We start from the raw sequence: 22878 nt of genomic DNA on the forward strand, positions 1-22878 counted from the left end.
TCCGTGGAACAGCTTGCCTCCATTCCTTTCGTTCTATATAGGACAGTTCATACAGGTCGGATTTTATCTGGCCTGGACCGGAACACAGATAACCGGATTTCCGATTCCTGTTTTCGGCCCAGATTAAAATTGGGCCAAAATCCAAATTTAAAAAACTAGATGAATCCAGACGGGGTACCGGTTTTAAAGCTAAAACTCGGATTTATTATTAAACAAAAATTTCTCAGCACTAGGGTTTGTAACTTGTAAATCAGATCTCGCATGGCCGCTCCCCCCCTCTCCTGAGATTTCTCCCATAGAGTTCCTTCATCTCTCTCTCTCTCTCTCTCTCTCTCTCTCTCTCTCTCTCTCTCTCTCTCTCTCTCTCTCTCTCTCTCTCTCTCTCTCTCTCTCTCTCTCTCTCTCTCTCTCTCTCTCTCTCTCTCTCTCTCTCTCTCTCTCTTCTGCTTTGCTCTGGGAAGTTTTATTTTATAGATGACGGAAGACTGTCACTCATCCTCTGCCGATCAAAGAGCTGTTACTCGCGGCCATCGTCTTTTACTTTTTAGCTCCGTCGTCGACTTCTACAACCTAAGGTTAGATTTTTGCTTCGTCGTCTTCTACTTTTTTGCTCCGTCGTTGAAGATCTGGAGTGTGCTATGTCTATAACTGCATGTTTTTTAGAATTTGAGTTTGTTGTAGTGATGTTTGTATGCAGAAGAGAAATAAAAAATAAAACTTTTGAAAATTATGAAACAAATAAAAAAAATTGCTCGATCTGCTCTTTTTTTAAGTATGGGTTGTTTTTCTTTCTACGTTCTGTAGCATTTGTACTGTTTGTGAAGGAGAGAAATGTAGAAATCAATCGTGGATCATGCTGAAGCGTGCTTTCATTTCTTTGTGTTTTATACCCAAATCTAGGGTTTCCTCATTACTATCAAGATGGAAGAAAGTATGATGAAATATTATTTGAATGCTGCCATGTTCTATAATTTTTTTTTTTTAAATAATGCTGCCATGTTCTATAATTTTTTTTTTTTTTTTTATAGGTAAGCAGGAACTTTCATTGATAGCAATAGGCATAGCCCATGTACAAGAGTGCCCTGTTCTATTTAGAAGTTCTTTATTCATCTGATTTCTGTTTAAAAGTTTGTTCTATTGGTTAGGGCATGGGAAGGGCATGTGTGTATGTGTGAGGAAACACCACTTGAGTCCTGTGATCACAGCCCATACCATTTTTAGTTCGTTATATATTTATGGTTCGATCTGTTATTGTGTTGTCAAAAGAGTACAAAGTTTAATATTCATAATTTATTTGTTCATTGCAGCCACCATCATGCGATGAAGCTAAAGAGACTAATGAGGACTGTGCCATAGTTCTTGAGCTATCTGAAAGTGACCCTTATTTTGATAAATAGAAGGTGATAAATGAAATTAAAATTAAAAATATCTTTTACTTTTGTTCTTGGTCAAATTTTCGTGGGTTTACTTCTTTGAACATTAATAGTGTTCAGTTCTCGATGAAGAAATCTAATGCTCCTAATTTAATCTTGAGTTGTTAAGTTTCTATTGTTTTTCTCATTTCTTTTAATACCTCTTTTGGTAGAAGTTATTTCAAAATAAGGGTTTCAATCCCAAGGAGTGGGTTTCTCTCAAGAGCTTTTCATGTCCTAGTTGGATAAGTGTTACATTGAAAATGATGCTTCAGATAGCAAAAATCATATATTTGATGAGGTAGATTCTAATTATGCTCTTTAAACTACTTGGTTTTTCACCCTAAGGACCTGTTTGAAAGAAAGTCAGAACAATTGGCTTATTCTCTATTTGACCTATAGGAAAGTAAAACATTCTATCACATGGGTTTTCTTCCCTTGTTAACTTCCCAAAACTTGTAATTTCAGTGTCTTTCTTGTTTGTTTTTGGCACAAAACTGGGGCATGAATAGCAGTAAAGCCTAGTTGTTCCTTCAATTTTATGGATGAGTAACTCATGGAATTGGATTCCAAAAGGACAATATTTCAATTGATATTCTTTTTTTTTTTCTAGTTTTTGAATTAGTAATTGTTTTGGATTTATCTACATTAATACGGCTTCCATGCCTTGTTACTAGTTTATTATGATCTGGACATATATATATTGTGACGCCCCCAAATTTCGTTTGGGATCGGACGGACATTTGAAGCGTCGAGACATGCAACACAAGGTTACCTGCCCCCGTTCATGACATATAAGATGCAATAATCCTAACATGCATCTAACATTATGCAATATTCGCAGCGGATAATTTTTTTTTTCTTTAGCAATACTATGCACCAAACTGAAAATATCCCAATACTGAAAACATACTTCATACATAAAGATCCATTGAATAACTAAGATCACAGCACTATTCTAAAATAGTTATGATCCAATAGTACTGGAGATGCAACTCCATCGTACAAGTAGTAATTTAACTACTATATTAACATTATCGACGCACCGTCGTTCAGTCGACTGTGTCTAGTTGGTCAGCTCCTGATCCTCCTTCAGGTCCTGTAACAAGATCTACCATTCGGGGGGAATGGTAGTTGGGACTACCACAGTGAGATTTGATTACAAATCTCAGCAAGTTAACAAAAAAACTTCCATACAGACTAATGATGCATGTATGACAGTAAAAGCATAAATGCATAATCAAATTCATAAGTAATTAAAGCATAACTTAGCGTACAACATAGCATAATTGACATAGCTTAAATTGAATCATGAACTGAACTTGACTTGACATGAACTTGATCTGAAACTTGACTTAGCATGAACTTGCTCTGAAACTTGAATTAACATGAAAAATACATGCTCCACAGTTGTTGTGGCCCCATGTATTCTACGTGTAAATACATACTCCACAGTTGTTGTGGCCCCATGTATTCTACACAAACTTGACTTAACATTAAAAATACATACTCCACAGTTGTTGTGGCCCCATATATTCTACACAAACTTGACTTAACATGAAAAATACATATTCCACAGTTGTTGTGGCCCCATGTATTTTACGCATCACAATTGTAGTTAAATACATACTCCACAGTTGTTGTGACCCCATGTATTCTACACAAACTTGACTTAACATGAAAAATACATACTCCACAGTTGTTGTGGCCCCATGTATTTTACGCATCACAATTGTAGTTAAATACATACTCCACAGTTGTTGTGGCCCCATGTATTCTACACATCATAATGTACTCAAGATGAAATGTGACTGGAATACGAAAGGACTGAAGTCCTGACATAACATAACGTGACTTGAACATAACTTAGAATACATGACCAACTTGAGATAGAAACATTTCGTAACATGGCATAACATATAATAGACAACATATTTAACATGACATACTTGCAACAGTGAATATTACATGACTTGACTTACATGTAATAGATGACATACTTAGCATGACGTACTTGTAATGTACAGTAATACATAACAGAATATATTATGTAACAGATAAAAATTGATGACAAAATAAATTCTGTATAATAGACAATTACATGATAACTTGACATGGCATAACACATATGATAACATACATACATACACTGTAGTTCTTTTACTTAGCACACATACACAGTAGACTGCTAGTAAGTTAAAAGCTAACTTACCTTGATCTCCGCGTTTCTTATAAAACTTCAAGTGCGATCACGAGGAACTGTAATTAGTGATTCTAAAAGTTAGAACTAAATCACTAATAATTTGAAATATGGAAAATACTAACTTAAAATAAATTTTATTTTACTCTCTACATGTGGGAAAATGACCGTTTTACCCATAACTTAAGGATTTCCAAAAGTTTCCAACCAATCAACTACTTTAAACGTTAATAACTATAGATAGAAGGTTATACCATCACGATGCACATCACACGGTGCATCGCCATACAACAAGGAGTACACTCCACGTGTACTCCCTTCCTTCTACGCCACACATCACTACAGCACACGTCATACGACGCGTCGCTGCACTACACAGAATACGCTCCACGCGTACTCTCTTCACACATCATGCCATATCACAACTACGGCATCCATCTCATATCCACACTTCATGGTACAATCCACAATACTACAATTCAAGCCCAACACTTCACAACTACATTTCGCTTCACAACTACGCAGCGAACTCTACAATTATTAATTACGCAGTCTACTATCCAACCAATCAACTACTTTAAACATAAATAACTAAAGATAGAGGGTTATACCATTGACGGGCTAACCCGTGCGTCGCTCGCTGCTCGTCACGGTTATGCGTCGGAGGAGCGTACGTGGCGGTAACACCGCGTACGGTGGCTGTCCACCACGTAAAGTGGTAGTTTGAGCTTGAGAAAAGCTAGGCGTGGCCTTGGAAGGCTCATGGTGGCCTCGTGGTGGTCAAAGGTGGCGGAGCACGGCGGCATCATGCTGTGAACAGTAAATCCGAAATGCTAGGTGTTCGCTTGAGGTGGATGAAAGCCATAGAACTTCATGGGAAGCTAGGGAAATGTAGAGGAACATGTGGTGAAGCTGTGGTGGCGAGGTGGTGGCCATATGGTGGCTGATGGCGGCGGATAGGCCGTTTGAAGCCATTTTCGGCCTTGGAGAGTGAGGGAGAGTGAGAGCTCCACATAGCTCCGTTGCCCATGGAATTTCTTGGGGAAGTTCTTGGTGATGAGAGGAACAAGGTGGTGGTGGTGAAACACCATGGGTGGCCGTGTACGGTGGTGCACGGCGGTGCAACCGAACGTGTGTGTGTGAAGACCCATCGGAGAAAGAGTGAGAGTTAGGGGAAAAGAAAGACATGGGGAGGAAGCTCTTGACATGATGGTTCCGTTGGTGGTGCTTGGTGGCCATTTCGGCCGTGTATGGTGGTCCAAAGAGGTGAAAAAAGGTTGAAGACCCATTTCTTTGAAGGGAGATAGAGAGAGACTCTGTGGCCGGTAAAGCACACCACCGGTGCAGTGGAGGTCGCCGGTGAGGGAGGATCACGCCGGTGTGGGAGGTGAGGCACGGCGGCCGGAGGTTGCGCCGGCTGGAAGCTTGGACCGAACGGCTATGGTGGAGGAAGTTCACGTCGGGCACGAAGAGAAGGAGAGGAAAGAGAAAGAAGAAAAAAAAAAGAAAAAGGAAAAAGAAAAAAGTGAAGGAAAAAGGGTAGGGGTCTGGGTATCTATCTTCAATCCTATGCTTCGGGATCCTCAAAAGGATCTAACGATGAGTTTAAACACTGATTTGAAAACGCGTAAATATTTTATTTAAAATAAACACTTTAATAAAACACTAAGAAAAATTAAGATAGAATATTATTTTATAAACTAAGGTTTATAAAATAATATTTTCTTCATCATTATATAAAATGATAAAGTATCATTAATTAATCAAAGTGCATAAAACACTTAAACAAAACACTGAGAGGAATTAAGATAGAATATTATTTTATAAACTAAAGTTTATAAAATAATATTTCTTCATCATTATCTAAATTGATAATATATCATTAATCACTCAAAGAGGATAAAACCATTTAATTTAAATAAGAGTTTTCAACGTAAAGTTAAACCTCTTAATATTTTAAAATAACTAAAATATTTAATATAAGATATTATCCACAATTATAATATTTTCAGAGCTCATTAAAATATTATAATTGTGCTACATTAAAACATACTTATCTAATAATACTGAAAATATATTCTATAGATATTTTCAAAATATTTAAAATATTCGTAAGCATTAAAATATCTATCTTACTTTGAAATCCACAAGATAGCTTTCAGAACACGCCATCGAGATACAGTACGTAGAATAAGTTTCAATACGTAGATCGAGGCTTGTCAGATAGACTGACTCTCGACACGTAGAACGAGGCTCAACACCTACACCGAACCCTGACACATGGATCGAGGCTCATAAAGAAGAAGAAGAAATGAGCGGATATTACAATAAGCTAACTTATAGAGTTTTCACAGGGTTTCCAATAGAAATTCCTTAAATTAAATTTCTAGCGGGTTGTTACATATATGCATCTTCTATAGATTCCAATGGGTTTCTTTGCTCTGTAATGAGTTCTCTCTCTTTGTTGCCATTGCCACTTTTTGATCTACTGTTGCTCAAGAGAGAGTGTTTGTAGATATTACATCATTGTTATGCTATTTTGTGTTGGAAATGAAATTCTTATCAAAAATTTATGTTCTAGTGGTTTTGAGAAGGGTTTTTCTTGCATCAAGTTCATCCCATTATTGAATGGGATCAAGGTTTCTTATTATGCTGGGTTTGTTCTTTATGTTCAAGAGTAAGTTTGTCATTTCCTTTCCTTTTTCTCTAGAGAAACTAATAGTTTTGAGCTTTCTAATTATTCAAAACTTTTGTTTTTTGGCAGGCTCTCTTTTAATCAGATCACTTGAAATTACTACTTGGTGTTGAGATTAAATCATTAATAGAAGACCATGCTAATGATTTTATAATTCATATATTGTAATTTTGTATTATGTAATGTAATGTGTAAATAACAAAATAATGTAATATGTAGTTGGCTTGCATTTTATTTTTTCATTTTGATTATTCTGGAAAATGTTAGTGCTTTTTAATGATTTAGAAAAACTTTTCATATAATATAGGCATTTATTTAAAAAAAATTATTTTCAATACATTTTTTTAATTTTAAAAATAAATATAAGAGAATTATGATTTGCAACATTTTTGTATAAATATGAGTTTTTATTAATAGTAGACGAGATGTTTGGAGAAAAAATAATTGGATTTTATTTTATTTTTAAAATATGATTCAAAAACTGATTTTTTTCTTAATTTAAAAAAATCTGGATACAACACGGTATCCGAATTTCCGGGTTTTTGAAACCCGGATTCCAGGTTTCGGCCTGTGGTTGAAACTAGGTATAAATAGACCGAAATCCAGCCCGGATTTAAAATCCGAATTTCGGGCCGGACATATCCAAATTTTCGGTCCAAAACCCTGATTAACAGTCCTAAATTTCTATATGTTGCTTCAAGCAGCCACCATCCCCCTTACTATGCAGCTACGAAGACGTGGACGTAGACGCCGCCATTGGCTCAGGTAAAACCCTAGCCTTCGTGGTCCCACTCGTCAAGATCCTCGGCAAAACTAAAACCCATCCTAAACCCCGCCAGGTTTGTTTCCCTTTATTTCTCATCGTTGTTTTCTCTAAATTAATTTTTTGGTTGCTGAGAATAATCCGGATAATTAAAGAGAATTTTGGGTCCGACAAATATATGATGTTGCGCAGCCAGCTTTCGTTTCGACACTACCAAACTTTAAGTCTGTGTTACTCGTTGGGGGAGTGGAAGTGAAAGCTGACCTGAAGAAAATAGAAGCGGAAGTAGCTAATTTATTGGTCGGCACTCTGGGCAGAATATACGACACCATCAAACGCGTCAACGGCTTGGACTTTAGGAACCTCGAGGTATTTGTCCTAGTAAATTCACTGTCCTGATTTTTAGTTATGATTTTGTCGTCTCAATATTTACCTTGGATATTATTACTATGTTATATGCTAGGATGACAGGATCTGCGTAGTTGAGATTTTAAGAACTATTCCGTGGAAATTAATGGTTCATGAAGGTGTTTTTGTATACGGTGTTGCTTGAGAATGTATGTACATTTACTGGATGCTCTCCAGGATGGCTTCTTATTCTATATTTTTTACACAATTGGGCAAAAAGAAACTACCCCATCCTTATCAAGTCATGTTACTTGGAACTTCAATTTAAGTGAAGTTGAAGATAAACTTTAAAAATGGATGATTTGTGGTGCTGTCATGTTCTAAGAACATCTGACACTCATACCAAAAACCATGTGAATTTTTTACATTGGCTACAGTGTCTCTCCAAGAGTTACACGCTTATCTGTCCTTCATCAATCACTTAGTTTTAAGTTAAGTCTCAACTTTTCTTGCAGTACATGGAATGTGAAGCAGATAAGAAACCATCCCAGCTTGTTGATCTTCTTATCAAGAACGAGTCAAAAAAAAAATTATAATGTAAGTTATGCTAGCATATTATGGTTTAAATTACCTCATTAAAGTACAATGAGTTAGTTCAGAAAATTAATTTTCTTGCCTTCTGTAGATATTACATTACTTGTGCTTGTGTTGATTACTGGTAATCATTCTTCCGCGCCTTTCTGTTTTGAAGGGTCGGTGGTTCAAAGATCAAACGTTTCTTGGATGAGCTGAAACGATTATTTTTAGCACTTTATTTTTATAGGCCTCTGTCGTTAGTGTCAATAAAATTTTATTTTACTTATTAAAACATATTGAAGGGTCAGTGTTCATTAATGTAATTGCTGTGGTTGATAGTTCTGAAAATATTGTTGGGGGTGAAAGATATTTGCAATACATATTGACACAAATGTAAATGGTTGGTCATCTTTGTTTGCTAATATGTTTGGTCAATTTTGCAAGTTGGGCATTCTTGCGGGTTGTTCTTGCGGGTTGTTCTGTTGGTATGACCCGAATATACCAGCATATGGCGAAAAGAGAATCAACTGATTAAGAACTGAACTTCAAAAGATACACGTAGCAATCGCTATCCAAACAGCTTGACATCAATTAGAAATAGAGGCTGAGAGGCAGAAGAGAAAACTTGAGTGTTAGTTACTTTATAGTAATTTCATTATCATGGATTCTTTGTTTGGGAATTTATGAGAAAACAATGTGAGTAAGATGTAATTGCATGCTTAATTTTATATGAAGTTGTTTCATTTTAGTTTAATTTTCAGCTTTTTAATTTTACTCATAACGAGAATGTGACAATATATATCAAACGAGTACCATACCCTTTAGATATCTCTGGTCCAAATGGACTAATTGTAATCTAGACAAAGTTTACTTGTTTTCATTCTCATGTCACTTGATTGTACATTAGAAATCTTTATTATGCCATTGGCTAACTTAATAAATCATGGATGGAGTTAATCCTCCCCTATCGTAGTGTATCAGTTTTGGTTGGGTCGTACTCCTCCTAGCTAACAATTCTTTTGGTTGATTTGGTGTTAGGTAGAGACAACACATGATTCAAACACTAGAGACTTGCATGAGAACAAAAAACAAGAGGATGCCAAACACGTTGGCTTCAAAATGGGGACAAGATTGATGCCATACCAAACATGTCTATCTGAAATGGTGCAAAACACGTTGCTTCATTTTGCATCGCCCTATAGGAATTTATCTTATATATGACTGTGTGGTTCATTACCCAAAAGAAAAAGAAAAAGAGAGAGATGAAACTTGATTAATAAAGCATTGAAATATTCAAGAACAACAAAATCGTACTGAACAACAATGTCTGGAATTTACAACAGCATTACATGTTTATGGAGACTATACCCTAAAATAGTCATATCCACCAAAAATTAATCATCTCCACCAAATCTGCATCATTTATAAATAAACTTACAGATCATCATTCTGGTCCGAGAGATGCAATCCTCCTCTTTGCACCTAAATGAACAAATAGTAATAAGAAAATTAGAAGCATAATGTTGTCCATATTTCACATCGATGTGCATTGGAGGAGCAGTCGGTCCAATATAAAGAGCCTCCGTAGTGTATACTTGACTAGGTGTGTACTGTGGGGGGCATAAAAAAAAAAAACGTCATAAAAACCAACGCACTTATCTAGGAAGATTCAACCAGATTCAAATAAAGAAACAAAAAATTATGGGTTTGATATTGCAAAGTCTGGTTTTTGTAGTGTTATCCTAATGCACATTAGGGGTTGTACTTGATGGTGGAAACCAAAAACCAGACTTTTATTCATTACTTTTATGTTATTCATTACTTTTATGTTTTAGGGTGGGTTTGGGTGTTGAGGAGAGTTGTGAATAGTAGTGAAAAGTAATAATAAAGTATTGAATAGTAATAATAAAGTATTGAATAGTAATAACAGTAGATGAAAAGTAATAATAAAGTAATGAATAGTTGTAAGAAGTGTTAAGATACTCTTACAAGCAGGTTTTTGCTTTTTCATAAAGACATGATGTATGCCTTAGGAACAATCAAGTCTTCATGGCCATTGCTATAGTTTTTAATTTTATTTTTCTTGATCTATAAAAAAATAAAAAAGGATTGTTAGATGAGATGTTAAAGAAACAATTGCATAGCAGAACAACAAGAGGAACAACATATGCGATAATCATCAAAGATCTAACAAGAGGAACAGCAAAAGAGCACGTAATCGGAGCAAGAACTCAACAATCAAATGAATAAGAAAGAACTCAGTAATGCAAATGGTCTGGTCGTAATGAACAAATAATTCCACTAGATAAACTTATCACCATCATAATACATATCTTTTAAATGCCCCCCCCCACCCCCCCAAAAAAAAAAAAAAAACAAAAAATAATAATAATAATAAAAATAAAATAGATGTTTTAAATCTACAAGGCATGCATTGCCAACGAAAAAAGAGTAAGTGATGTTTATTTTCAAATATTTATGCATTCCAGACATACCTATTAAACTGAGAACAAGAGTCTAGAGCAATCTGTCATATTTAAATATTCAAGCTTCTTTGCTCTAATCATGTGATACAATCTGCAACAACCTAAATCAAACACATACTGCATCTCAACTTGGATACAATTTAATTAGGATACAAACATGGAGTAGGCATATTAAACCTCAGGCAGCATCAATGAAATAACTTCAAGCCTCCTGAGTTGCAGAACATGTAGGGATACACCATTAAGTGAATGCATATATCGAGGAACAAGTTATTAAGTTAAAACAATGAGCATATCATCCTAAGTTGTTGGCTTAGGACATATTGCAACAGAGAAACAGACACATAACCTTCAATATCCTAGCATTTAACGAAACAGATTTGCTACAATTTATTTGTTGGAAATATTAGTCTTCCTGCGTGCAATCAAATAAGTATTTAAAAAATTCTGATATTTTCAAAAGAAGTATAAAGAATGAAGAGACCCGATAGATTATCCTGTTTGGTTACACAGTTTAAATAAAATGTGATATTTTGAATAATAGTGAAATTTTTGAGTTAAGATGTGATGAAATAGTTTGTAAAAGAAATATATGTTTGGATAATTCGATGAGATGAAATAGTTTTTAATTTTTGAAATTTAAAAAATGAGTGAGTTCCATTGTTTTATAGCGTCAAATTATACAATGTTCATGTCAGTTTTTACTGCTCATGACAGTTTTGTATTGGTTCCTGTTTACTGTTAGTTTTCACTATTCATTAGTGTTTATTTAAGTGAATGTTTTTAAAATTTAAAGAGGAAATATATTATATTTAGATATGAAAAACTACTATACCGTACAGATGAGATTCATCTCATCTGCATAAACTAACCAAACCTGGCCTAAGAATTGACATCTAGTTCAGAACTCATGTAATGATCAAGAATCCATGATATGTATGCTGTACAATTTGGACTCTGAAATTTACCATTAAGAAATTCATGTAGGTTGTACAAGAAAATGGTTTAAGCAAGAAAATCTCGACGAGAAAATAGAACCAAGACATTGTTAGGAATGTTCTAAAGTAGCAGACTGGACTCAAATAACTAACCAACAACAAAAATAAACCCATAAAGAAACCCAGCACATATAAAAAATACACACCATAACCAGCGGTAGCTATATTGTTGCCCTTTCTTCAAATTTTTGTTTTTCTTTTAACATTAAATTACGTGGCATGCCATGTCAGTCGAGAGGATTGAACGACTCAGGCCCTATTATTTTGGTTAGCAAAAATGTTGTAGTTACCGATATAATTTTCAAAGATTTGCTTTTTATTTAATAATTAAGTGATTTTTAATAATTTTATGATTCTTATTTTTTTTTTTCAATATTTGAAGAGTGTTAAAAAATGTTTAAAAAAAAGTAAAATAAAAAAGATCCTCGATTTTTTTAATAATTCTTCTTAGTAAACATCCTCAGTTTGGACGTCAGTAGCTGTAGCATGTCTCTTTGGTTAAGAGGCTTCTCCTGCTGCCAGAACTTAACTAGGGCAGTCAATGACCGGGTATCCAAATTCGAACTCGGTTGCCATTAGTTTATCGGCAAACAGATATGGATTTTTCTCAACAATATACAACCATGAATTATGTAATTATCGTATAATTATTTTATTTTATTTTTTTTTTTTAAAAAGTTAAGGCCTTTGCAACCCGCCTGCCCTTTTTACCATGGACAATTCTCTTTATCTCCTGTGAAGTGTGAACAAATTATCAGAATGGCATTTGCAATGTTCCCAACAGGAAGGGGCAGCACCATCATGAAAGACTCGCCCTTCCAGTGAATGAGTGATTGGTTTTGCACTTTGGTGCTAAGTAGTATTAGATGAGGCCTCAGGTTGCTGCTCCCAAAGGCAAAGACATGTAGGACCCTGAACTACAAGGTTTTGTCTAACAAATGGAAATATTAAATCAACTGTTTCACCGCATAATTATTGAATCAAATGCAATATTATTGAAAGAAAAAAGCTACATCCAACGACATGACAAGTTCAAATCTTCTAACAAGATTATACAAGAGATCGAGTAGCATCAAAATTAACCAGTATCCTCTACAATTTGCAGCCGTTGGAATTCAGATTCCATGCATAAATTATGGAATTAGAATATCCTGAAGGGTCTGCATGCAATCAACGCTGGATATATGTGTCACTCACAGTTTCCGTTTAGTAAATGTTTTAAGACTACAAAGGATCGTAGACATAACCTCCTTGAATATATGCGAATTTTCCTACCAATTCTTCATATTGTGTGGTTAGCAGGTGAGACTACAACTGGAGGGAGAGAATCTTGTTCTCCTGAGGGATTATCGCTTGGTTAGAAATGGTTTTATCAGTATTGCAAAGAAGCTGTTGCCTGGAGATTAGTGACCAAGTATATCCTATTATGTGTAGAGCAAATTACTTCTGCTGCCAGCAGAATGCACAGTAGCCTACATCCTGCAACCAGCCAAAAAGAAAAAGAAAACAGATTTAACAAGTAATTTTAACAAGTAAATTAATGCTTTAACTGAATGCAATTCCTTTGAAAATAGATTTTTGGTTTTATTTTTTATAACACGAGTATTCCAGGCAATTTGCTCCGACTAATCACATGGACCCATGCAGTCCCCCCGTCCCACATGCATCGAGCAATTACCGGACCATGGCAGACTCTGGGTGGCCCCAATTTGAAAATTGATTGATTGTAGCAAATTTGAGACGACAAAGAAATAATAGAAATAAAATAAAAATTTATGTCCTTCATTGAGTTTTTCTTTTTAAGTTTCCTTCAGGGACTTATTAATTATAAGTAACTTAAAACCAATAAATAATGAGAGAGATTGACACCTCTAAAGCAAAATGACAAGGAGGTGTGAGGCAGCTTCCTGAAGGCCATAGAAGCTAATCACTGCAGTAGAGAGAGAGAGAGAGAGAATACTCAGGTAATACACACAACTGTATGTATGAATGTGCATGTATATGTATACATGTCATAAAATGATAGAAAACAGGGACTGAAAGACCCACCTGTTCTGATGGCCTCTCATGTTTTGGAGATGGAACAATGATAGCCGGGCCTCGATTAGTCGAAACCACATGCTGGCAAGGGTGTAGGTCTGAGAAGTCACTTCTTACTGAATGGTAAAGCTCTGAGCCACTGGCAAAGGATACCTCAGAAGTTCCTCTTCTGAACCTCATTGGCCTAATATTGGTTGCACTGGATCCATCTGTAGTACCAGCACCTGACTATTGTAATTACATTATAAATTAAGTAAGCAAACCAATCAATGAAATGATCAGCTATTTTTTCCATCATACAAGTGAGCAAAGGAAAATTGAACAAGAGTATAGAGAGGGTTAGAAAAAACTTATTTCCTTCACATGGGAGTGCGTGTGTGCGTAATGTGTTCCCATTTAATGCATGTAATTTACAAATTTTTTCAACCAAGATTTCCTCTCAAACTGCAGCCAAGGGAAAAGCGTGTACACAACCCTTGATCATTCTTACCACCTACTACTATTGCAACAAGAAGAATTTTATTTTTTCGATAAGCAAGTATACAAATTTAACACAAACTAAAAGCAGGAAATTCAGCCTAGATAGGGTAGCAAAATGTGTAGGTGATAAAGGAAGATTTAATTAAAACCATACATTAGAAAAACCTTTGATATGAACAATGATAATGGTAATATCATCTGTCCGGTTTTCATGTTCCATCCATTTTTTGTATGATTCTCCGGCAATGGCAGCACATGCATCTCGGGGATCTGTATAACCTGCCACCTATATCAAGAAAGACATCAGAAGACTTGTTAAGGGAAAAGATGGTAGGCCTGAAATTAATGGAAAACCAGAAAAAATAAGATATTTAAGGGAGTATGGCATAACAAAAAAAGACTAACTTCAACCAACCAAAATATATAACATATTTAATGCTGAGAAGGTGAGAAATGGAAACAAACTTCAATCATGAATTCCTTATAAAATAAAAGAAATAACCAGTATTGACAGGACTACATACAATGATAGCTTGGCCAGTAATTCCCTTAACTGATTTGAATTTAAGATCCAAAGGTGTTTAGCAATAAGTAGAAAACAGGTATCAATGTATCCCCAATGGCCCTCAGATGTTCAAAGTTATCAGGTATAACAAATGGGCATAAGTAGGAAACTATTTTTTTCCCTCAAGCACTCTTTGGAGATTGTGCGCAGGTTAGGAGAAAGCCAGTGTTTAAAGGTAGCAGAGGCAACTGATAAGCAGTAAGGTCCACAAGAAGGTTGAGCCATTTTCCAGTGAAGAATTTGAAACACTACAGAGTTCCCAGTGCTTTCATTCTCAATAGTATGGAAAGATGATTGACTTTATCTATGAGGTATATAAAAATTGTAAAAAGGGAAGATTTTGGAAATGAAGAGCGGAGATGATATGAAACGTCTCAAGTAACATTAACTTGTGATTGGCATAATAACACATGGCACTAGTTAACAAAAGTATTATTTCCAATTGAGCAGCAGACTTTATTCTAGAAGCTTCCACATAAAACCAATTTAGTCCATTTTTATTTTCAGTCAGAGTAGGGGTAATATTTAAAACAAATGACAATATTTAAATTGATCGAGTCATTGACCCCAACTAAATGAAAAAAACTCACTTTTCAGTTGTGATGATTCCATTTAGAAGATGGGTGTGATCCCATCCACACAGGCATCCATTGCCCCCAAATGTGCACATTCTAACAAACCTTGTACAGGATAAACGATAAAAAGAGACACAGAACACTACTGCTATGCTAGATAGATGTGGTCTAATTCATAAATACTACCAATAATAACAAAAAATAGCACCTAAACTAACCATTTTTAAGCTATAGATCATACCGTCAAGAGAATTCATGAACTATCAGTTCAGAGATACTAGCTAGGGCAATCTTCAAAACAATTTTATTGTTGGTTGCAATTTTGGTTTACTCTTACATCACAAAAGTATAAGTGTTGCATATAGTAATACTGAATGTGCAAGGGTGGGAGCCCACAATAAGTAAATTTGGAGAGCAGACTCAAAAACCATGTAGATAGAGCATGTGTGCATTTATAGGCAGAGGTATGGATACTAAGATCTTAATGTATCGTGTAGCTCAACAAACAGGAATTGACACACCAAACAATATTGTGCAATAAGAGAGTCAAGTTTAATCTCATTGACCAAAAAATAAAATAATAAACACTAAGGCGGAAAAACATATAAGGGTAATTGTTTAAGCCGTTCTAGAATTTGGTCGTGAGTAATACCATATTAACAACTGCTTGGCTCGAGAGGAACTCAAAAACCCCATCGCTTGCAACAACAAAGAAAAGATGATTGGCTGTAAGCTGAACCGTCAACACTTCAGGAACAGCCACCACACCAATCTTCTCAGCCGTACTATCTCCTACGCTCCTTGTAAACGCAGTTCCCGGATACATCCCATTCTGAACCCACAACCTTGGAGGATCGCCACCTTGAGACTCTTCATTGCCCCACGACTGAATATTTGGATCCTTAAACCCCTCCACTTGATCGACACTCAAAACCCTGGCCCCGCATTGCTTCACTCTCTCATACTCATCTTTCCTAAATGGCGTCTGATCATTTGATAGGTCCTCGGCTCTGATTCGATTCCCCTCTTGCACCGCAATCACAGCCCTGGAATCGCCCACATTCGCCACGAAAAGTATATCCCCAACAACAAGCACCGTAATCGCGGTTGTACCACTCATTGAATCATCAATGTCGCTATTATGTAACTCATAATTAGTGGTCAGAAATGCAGAGTTAAAAGCTTTAACAGGATCATCCGAGAATGAAGGGTCATTAGCCAGTATTTCTACCAACCTATCCTTGACAAAATTCGAACACTGTGCGCCAAATTGACCGTGCCCATCAAATACACCAAAGAAATGGATATTTGGGTTACCTTGAATCTGTGTCCTAATGCATAAATTGTCCTGGTTTTCTTTATCTGGCGAGTCCGGGTAGTAACCACGCTGCGTGAGAACCGAGTACTCCAAATGAAAATTGTGGGAAGGAACAGGAATAGATTCCAGGGATCTCTGTGTGAGTCCGTGTATACCTTGCACATTGTACGGACCCGATTCGCGGTAGTCTCGCGAATCGCCATCTGATGACTGTGGGTACCGGCCACAGCATTTGCCGTTGACGCAGCCCATGGTTTAAGAGGCGATTTTAAAGGACCAAAACTAAAAAATTCAAGTGTTCGAGAAAAGTTCTAAAAGAAACGGGGATTGATTCGAACCGAAAGACTGCAGATGCGTACTTCTTGGTCGAAATGGTATAATGTGTACCACTGAAATTTGAAACAGTGGGTCTTGATGCAGTAATTTTGGGCAAAACCCATGTTTGATGAAAGGAATTTTCGGAAAAACCTAGTAGCTAAGCAACTAAAGGAAGATCATTTCTTGGGAAATTTTCTCTTAAGCAAACAACCGCTTAAAGAAGATACAAAGTCCCGAGAACCCAATCTTTGAGAAAGCGCTACCAAGAAGCAATAAAACTTTGAGACATTTTTGTACTGAAAACACAAGGCCTTTTCACTTGCACAAAGATAACGGGCTATGGTCCCAAAGAAAAACTATACCTTTTTTCTTGGGTACAAGATCAGGGCTCAAGACAGAGCATCAAAAGGCGAAGAAGGAAAAAATATAAAATAGAAAAGAACCCTTCTATCAGGAACAGTCCAAAATCCCAATATGAAGCCTCTGATGACGAACAAAATGGGGATTCTTTCAAGGAAGTGAAAGAGAAGATAGGTGTGCATGTGTGGGTTTTGTCTGCAAAAAACCCGTGTTCCAAGAAAACATCGATCCTAACAAAAAGAGCCGTGGTAAGATTTTATAGATAGAAAATCAACAATCTGTGTAAGAATTTTTGAAATTTCCAGATGAAATTCGATACTCAGATTCCTTTTAAGGTTACTGTACAGACTACAGGGTACACCGTGGAGAGTGGGGTGGTCTAATTCATTGTGGCTTTTCAATTTGAATCATTGAAAGCTTTTACAGTTTAATAGTCAAGCATGGCCACTGGTGGTGACTTACCCAAAAAAGACCACTTAGAGGTCTGGACTGCCGGACATGTCAGTGCTTGAAGAGGTTTTTTTTTTTTTTTTTTAAATAATTATATACATTACATCATTATCTCAATTTCATTCTATATAACAAATTCAATGAAAATGAAATAATAATTTGATGTGTAGATTTTTTTTTTTTCCCCCTTTTGTTTGCTTTCTAGATCTTAATAGAACGACAGCTTGTGGGTGGAAAAGAGCTGACAGCTGAATAATAAAATGCCACTAAGCATGAGTAGGTACTGCTGCAGAAATTTCTTTGACATTGCTTTAGCATGGTGACAGCAGTGTGAATTATATCATTCGATATTGAATTCCTTTTTCTTGCTCAATTATCTCGTAATGATTGACAAATTGGCACCCCTCGTAGCAAAGATTAAAACAAAATCAAAGGGAAACAAACACAAGTGCATGAAAATTGTAGTTAATATATTCTAGCCTTTTTCAGGCATTTCATTTCATAATGTCAAAACTAAAAACTATTCCAAAATCAAGCGGGATGTAAGCCCTCCTTTTCATTGATGTCATCTCACAATAGATCAGGGTGGTTGCTTGTAGCTTTTAGCTTGTCTTCTGATCTGTTTTGGAAGTTTCTTTCTCATATGAGCATCATAAAGAGTCGACAGGTTCAGAGTGAGAGTGTAACTCGGTAAAGGATAGTAAAGATGTGTCTCAGAGCACGGAAATGTTGTGGTAAGGCTTTTGAGTTTTAGATTAGATAAACTAGTATAACAAGCTAGGGATCGTAACTGTGTTTCTCATGCCCCAAGCATTTCTCATCAATATTTTCTCTTTTTTATTTTTTTATTTTTTTTTTCTTTTTTGTCTCAACAAAAAGGATTGGAGAGGGCGACTAAACATGACTTTCCTATAGAGACATGACCATAGTAGCACCCTACTCACTAGGGAGCTAACCATGAAGGGCCTAGATAGCGAGAACTGTAGACACTCCCTACAAATCAGACTTAAGCCATAACTTGATTCAGCTCCACGAAAACATTAATGATCTATGAGTCAATAGGTCACCAATAATCTTAAACGTTCCACATTACAGAATTTAATCCTAGGATCTAGTGCCCACTGACAAACTCATGTACCACCGAGTCACCACCCTAAATGGTTCTCATTTTCACCTTAATCCCATGTATTGCCTTCCCTCATCTAATTTTGGAATTTAGTAGATTTCAAATTCTGCTATAAAAATAACAGTTGCTTAAATGCAAGCTTGGGATTTTATATCTTTGGGATGAAACTAATGAAGGACTATTCAATCTTTTTATTTATAAATAAAGTACTCAAACTTGAATTGGTGTATCTTATTACCATACATCAAGCTCAGTTCCTGTCCTTTTCTGACCACTTTTTTTTTTTTTTTAATTCACTGCTGTATTTTTCAAAAAGCTCCCATTTTTTTATTTTTTTAATTCCCGTTAGTTGTCACGTACCCTTGAAAAGAGGAAATTAAATGATCCGCACGTGGGGTGCAGGAGCATTGTAAGGGAAAAGTGGAGAAAATATATCAATGTGTGAATGGACTTGACGTAGTTAATTGTTTTTGTCTCTGATGTAATTTTGGGAACTCGAACCGGCGTCTCATTGCATTTCGCCGGCAGGCAGGCTATACTCTCTACCCTGTAGGGGTGTACCGTCCGCTGCGATATGATTTTGGACTAAATTTAATAATGAATTAGTATATATCGATTTTTTATTTTTTTAAATCGATTATTCTTTTAAGTTGGTATTCTAATTTTATCGATTTTTGATTTAATTCAGTCTAATTTTTTAATTTTAATATATTATATTATATAATAATATATTATAATATATTACAATATATACTATAATTATATTATAAACTATAATGATATATTATATTATATTATAATATATAGTAATATAATATTAATATAACTATTAATATGCATTTTATAATATTAGTATAATTATTAATATAATAAATAAAATGATATAAGATTTTAAATTTTAATATTATATTAATTAATAATTTATCATATAATACAAAATTATTTTATATATAATTATATATTATATATAAAAATTATATACAATAAAAAAATTAAAATATATATAAACTGGTCTGGTCTGATTTTAAAAAATAAAAAATTGGAATCGGATTGATTTTGATCAGTTTTAAAAAAAATTAAAACCAGTGTTGGACCGAACCACACTCAAGACCGGACTGTTCCCATCGATTTCGTCCAATCCGATCTGATTTATTGGTTTATCTATTTTTTTTACACTCCTACTTTATAGTTTAATTTTATCATTTTTGTATTTTAATTTTAATTCTTATTTAATAATTAAGAAAATAATTATTAATAAAAATATATGTTTTTGTTAATAATTAACAATTTTAAAAAATATTTTACAAAAAAAATTAATAAAAAAACCATAAAATTTGTGGTAGTGCGAGTCGTTAGCAACATCCTTACAATATATATTGCAACATATAAATTAGAACATAGACCTGTATCCACAATTCAATCAAACGCACTATTTGTTGTGGGTCTTTACGTAATATTAACTTCAATTAAACGCACAATTTTATCTATTTTAAAATGTTTCGTTTGAATTCACGTTAGATGTGTTCGCAGGGAGGCCCCCGTATGCCTATATTTAGACATTTTCTTTTATTCTAGTAATATTGGGTCTCATGCAGTACTCATTCTTTGGATATATCATTCACCTCGAAAGCCATATAATCATCAATCTTGTTTGAATAAGAAAGTTAAGGATTTAGAGAGAGAGAGAGAGAGAGGAGTGGTTTTTTTCCAGTCACCTTGGGGTGTAAATCGGTTTAGTGATTTTCTCTAACATTCACAAGGATCGAACCGGGTTAGTAGCTATCAATCCGGCTTTTTTTTTTTTATTTTTTTAAATAAATTAATAAAAAAATATTTAAATAATTAAATTAAAAGTAAGTGAATTATTAATATAAATTATATAACTAACTCATTAAAAAAATATTTTATATAGTCAATGATAATAAATTAAATAAAAATTACACTATTAACTTATATAATTATAATATAAAAATAATATATTAAATTATTAAAAATATATATAGGAGTTTGGTCTTATCCAAAATTTATAAACCCTGAGATCCGACTGAATGGTTTCGGTCCATAATTTATGAGACCGAGTCCAACTAGTTTAGAGTTCAGTCCAATCAATTTTTTCGATCCAACGCTTATACTCGACTCACCAAGTCGTTGGTGCATGTAGTCGAATTCCCCTGTTTGTTATTTTCATCTATAAATTGAAATTGGAAGTTGAGAGCAGGCGCTTTACTTCCTAGGCAACAGGTACAAAGAGCCAGAGACTTACATTGTTCAAGCGCGCAGAAGCAAGCAACCCCTTGGAGCTAGCTTTATTTGCGAGCGACTGCTGCATGCGAGATACGACCGAGTAAGAAAATAATGTTCTGTTCTGATTACTACATCAGAGAGCTATGCGCATGCAGAGGCTCAAAAACACCAAGATGCATGCTTTAATTTTATGCAAAGTGTGAACACAAGTACACTAGCGAACAATTTTTGGTTACATGCATGCTACATTTCAATTCTTAAAAATGATTATTTCTAGGATCAAATATTAATGTGAGGGGGGTTTTACGTGAGACCAGCCCGAGCCTGATCGGATTCGGCTGCTGGGCACGAAATGGCCCAGGGCCCATTGGGTAAATAAGGAATTGTGTTAGAGGCTCGAACTAGGAAGCCCAGCGCTGACCCCAACCCATTTGGGAAACCCGTGTGCCGAGCTCGACCTGTTTGGAAACCTAGCTATAAAGCAAAGCTGCTGGATAACATGCCATGGACAATGATCACCTGACACCCAAGTGGGCGACCTAGTCATGATAGCAAGAATGAGATGGATGCCTACCTTGGAACCCCGATGGCTAGACACGTCCAGGGATGGGCATGTCTAACCTAAGATGTATTGCATTAAAAGGAGTGCATATGAGGATATGATATGGTCAAAAACCATGCCGCATTCGATGTACTTTAGGAGAACTAGACACACAACGACATGCTTTCTGGGGCATCATAGGTTGGCATGACCTTAGCCTGACGCACTGCTGCCTAGCAGCGATACTGGCAACATGTTTGATCCGAATACAACTTGACATCTCACAATCTCCCTCAATGGCCAAACCCGATCCAGGTATAAATACATCCCCCCATTAAGGGGGAAATGTTTGATCTCTTCTTTTTCTTTATTATTTTATTCTCCACATCATTTACAAAAAAAACTCATCTGACTATAGAATTGGAGAGACCCTAGACCACCCCAGAACCCATTCTTTTTCGTAGTTGCAGGCTATTACACTGGGCCTATGTGGAATTCTCCAGATTGCAAAACACGACATCAATAGTTATCTCAAAAAATTGTTCTTTTACAGGTTAGTTTAATTTTGACCATAAAGATAAATAAGACCCCATTTGAATTCAAAAAATATTTCATTTCATGTCATTTTATTTTATTATTACAATTATATTAAATTTTTACACAAAACTTAATAAATAATTTAACTTTTTTAAATTATAAAATAATAATATTAAAAAATAATATTTTAATAATATTTTATTTAATTTTTATCTTTAATTTAAAATTATATTATTTCCTCTCTTAATACAAATCAACCCTGTATTTTTTTTTAAAAAAAATCTCAAATTTCCTAAATAAAGTGGTGTGCTTCCCTTTCCTTGAGCTCATCCCGATAAGTATGACGTAGGTTGCTTGCAGCTGTAAACCTGCTCTCTGATCTGTTTTGGAAGTTTCTTGTTAAAAGAGATTCACGCCATTGGAGTACAAAAGCTTGGTAAAGGAACCAAACAGATGTCCCTTGACGTGTCGGATGTCTCCAAGTGATTTAAGAGAAAGAAAAAAAGAAAAAAAGAAAAAAAAAATCTTAAAAATGAATTTATAGATAGTGGATCCCAACGATGATTTCGATAGTTTTTATTTTTTTAATTTAGTGATTAAAAAAGTATTTTTAATAATATAATAATTTTTTTAAAATATTTAAGAAAATAAAAAATATATATAAAAAATAATAAAAAAATGAAATGGTCTTATAGGTCACTTTTCTCGTGCCACACCGAGTGTCATTCGAGCTTTAATTAGATTGGGTAACATTAACATGCGCACGTCGATAGAGCATTATTGTGTCTTGCATGTCTGTAAAAATATTCATTCATTATTCTTATATTATATATTATATATAATTTT

General features: G+C 35.0%; 1 protein-coding gene and 2 long non-coding RNA genes across 8 annotated transcripts; 2 read left to right on the plus strand and 1 right to left on the minus strand.

Moving 5' to 3' along the window:
- Positions 1-394: 394 nt before the first annotated feature.
- On the plus strand, positions 395-2100 carry LOC122274365. The gene is made up of 3 exons (XR_006228305.1): positions 395-575; positions 1308-1400; positions 1586-2100. It is a non-coding gene; the product is annotated as an uncharacterized LOC122274365 (long non-coding RNA).
- A 4869-nt stretch (positions 2101-6969) lies between these two features.
- Positions 6970-9339, plus strand: LOC122274371. Of its 3 annotated transcripts, none has more exons than XR_006228308.1 (4): positions 6970-7146; positions 7263-7439; positions 7934-8015; positions 8170-8748. It is a non-coding gene; the product is annotated as an uncharacterized LOC122274371 (long non-coding RNA). The 3 variants fall into 3 exon arrangements; XR_006228307.1 differs by lacking the exon at positions 8170-8748 and adding an exon at positions 9033-9339 and having other exon boundaries at positions 6971-7146; XR_006228306.1 differs by having other exon boundaries at positions 6973-7146; positions 7934-8748.
- A 3111-nt stretch (positions 9340-12450) lies between these two features.
- Positions 12451-17591, minus strand: LOC122274380 (probable protein phosphatase 2C 35). Of its 4 annotated transcripts, none has more exons than XM_043083426.1 (5): positions 15791-17591; positions 14164-14284; positions 13528-13727; positions 13348-13408; positions 12451-12957 (listed from the first exon to the last, which is right to left on the minus strand). In XM_043083426.1, exons 1-4 carry the CDS (start codon positions 16706-16708, stop codon positions 13406-13408), a joined length of 1242 nt encoding a protein of 413 aa, XP_042939360.1. In that variant the 5' UTR covers positions 16709-17591; the 3' UTR covers positions 12451-12957; positions 13348-13405. The 4 variants fall into 4 exon arrangements, with proteins under 4 accessions (XP_042939360.1, XP_042939354.1, XP_042939369.1 ...); XM_043083420.1 differs by having other exon boundaries at positions 13528-13746; positions 14153-14284; positions 15791-17588; XM_043083435.1 differs by lacking the exons at positions 12451-12957; positions 13348-13408 and having other exon boundaries at positions 13554-13727; positions 14153-14284.
- Between the last annotated feature and the right edge of the window lie 5287 nt (positions 17592-22878).

Source organism: Carya illinoinensis, chromosome 1 (genome assembly GCF_018687715.1).
Source record: "Carya illinoinensis cultivar Pawnee chromosome 1, C.illinoinensisPawnee_v1, whole genome shotgun sequence".
NCBI lineage: Eukaryota > Viridiplantae > Streptophyta > Magnoliopsida > Fagales > Juglandaceae > Carya > Carya illinoinensis.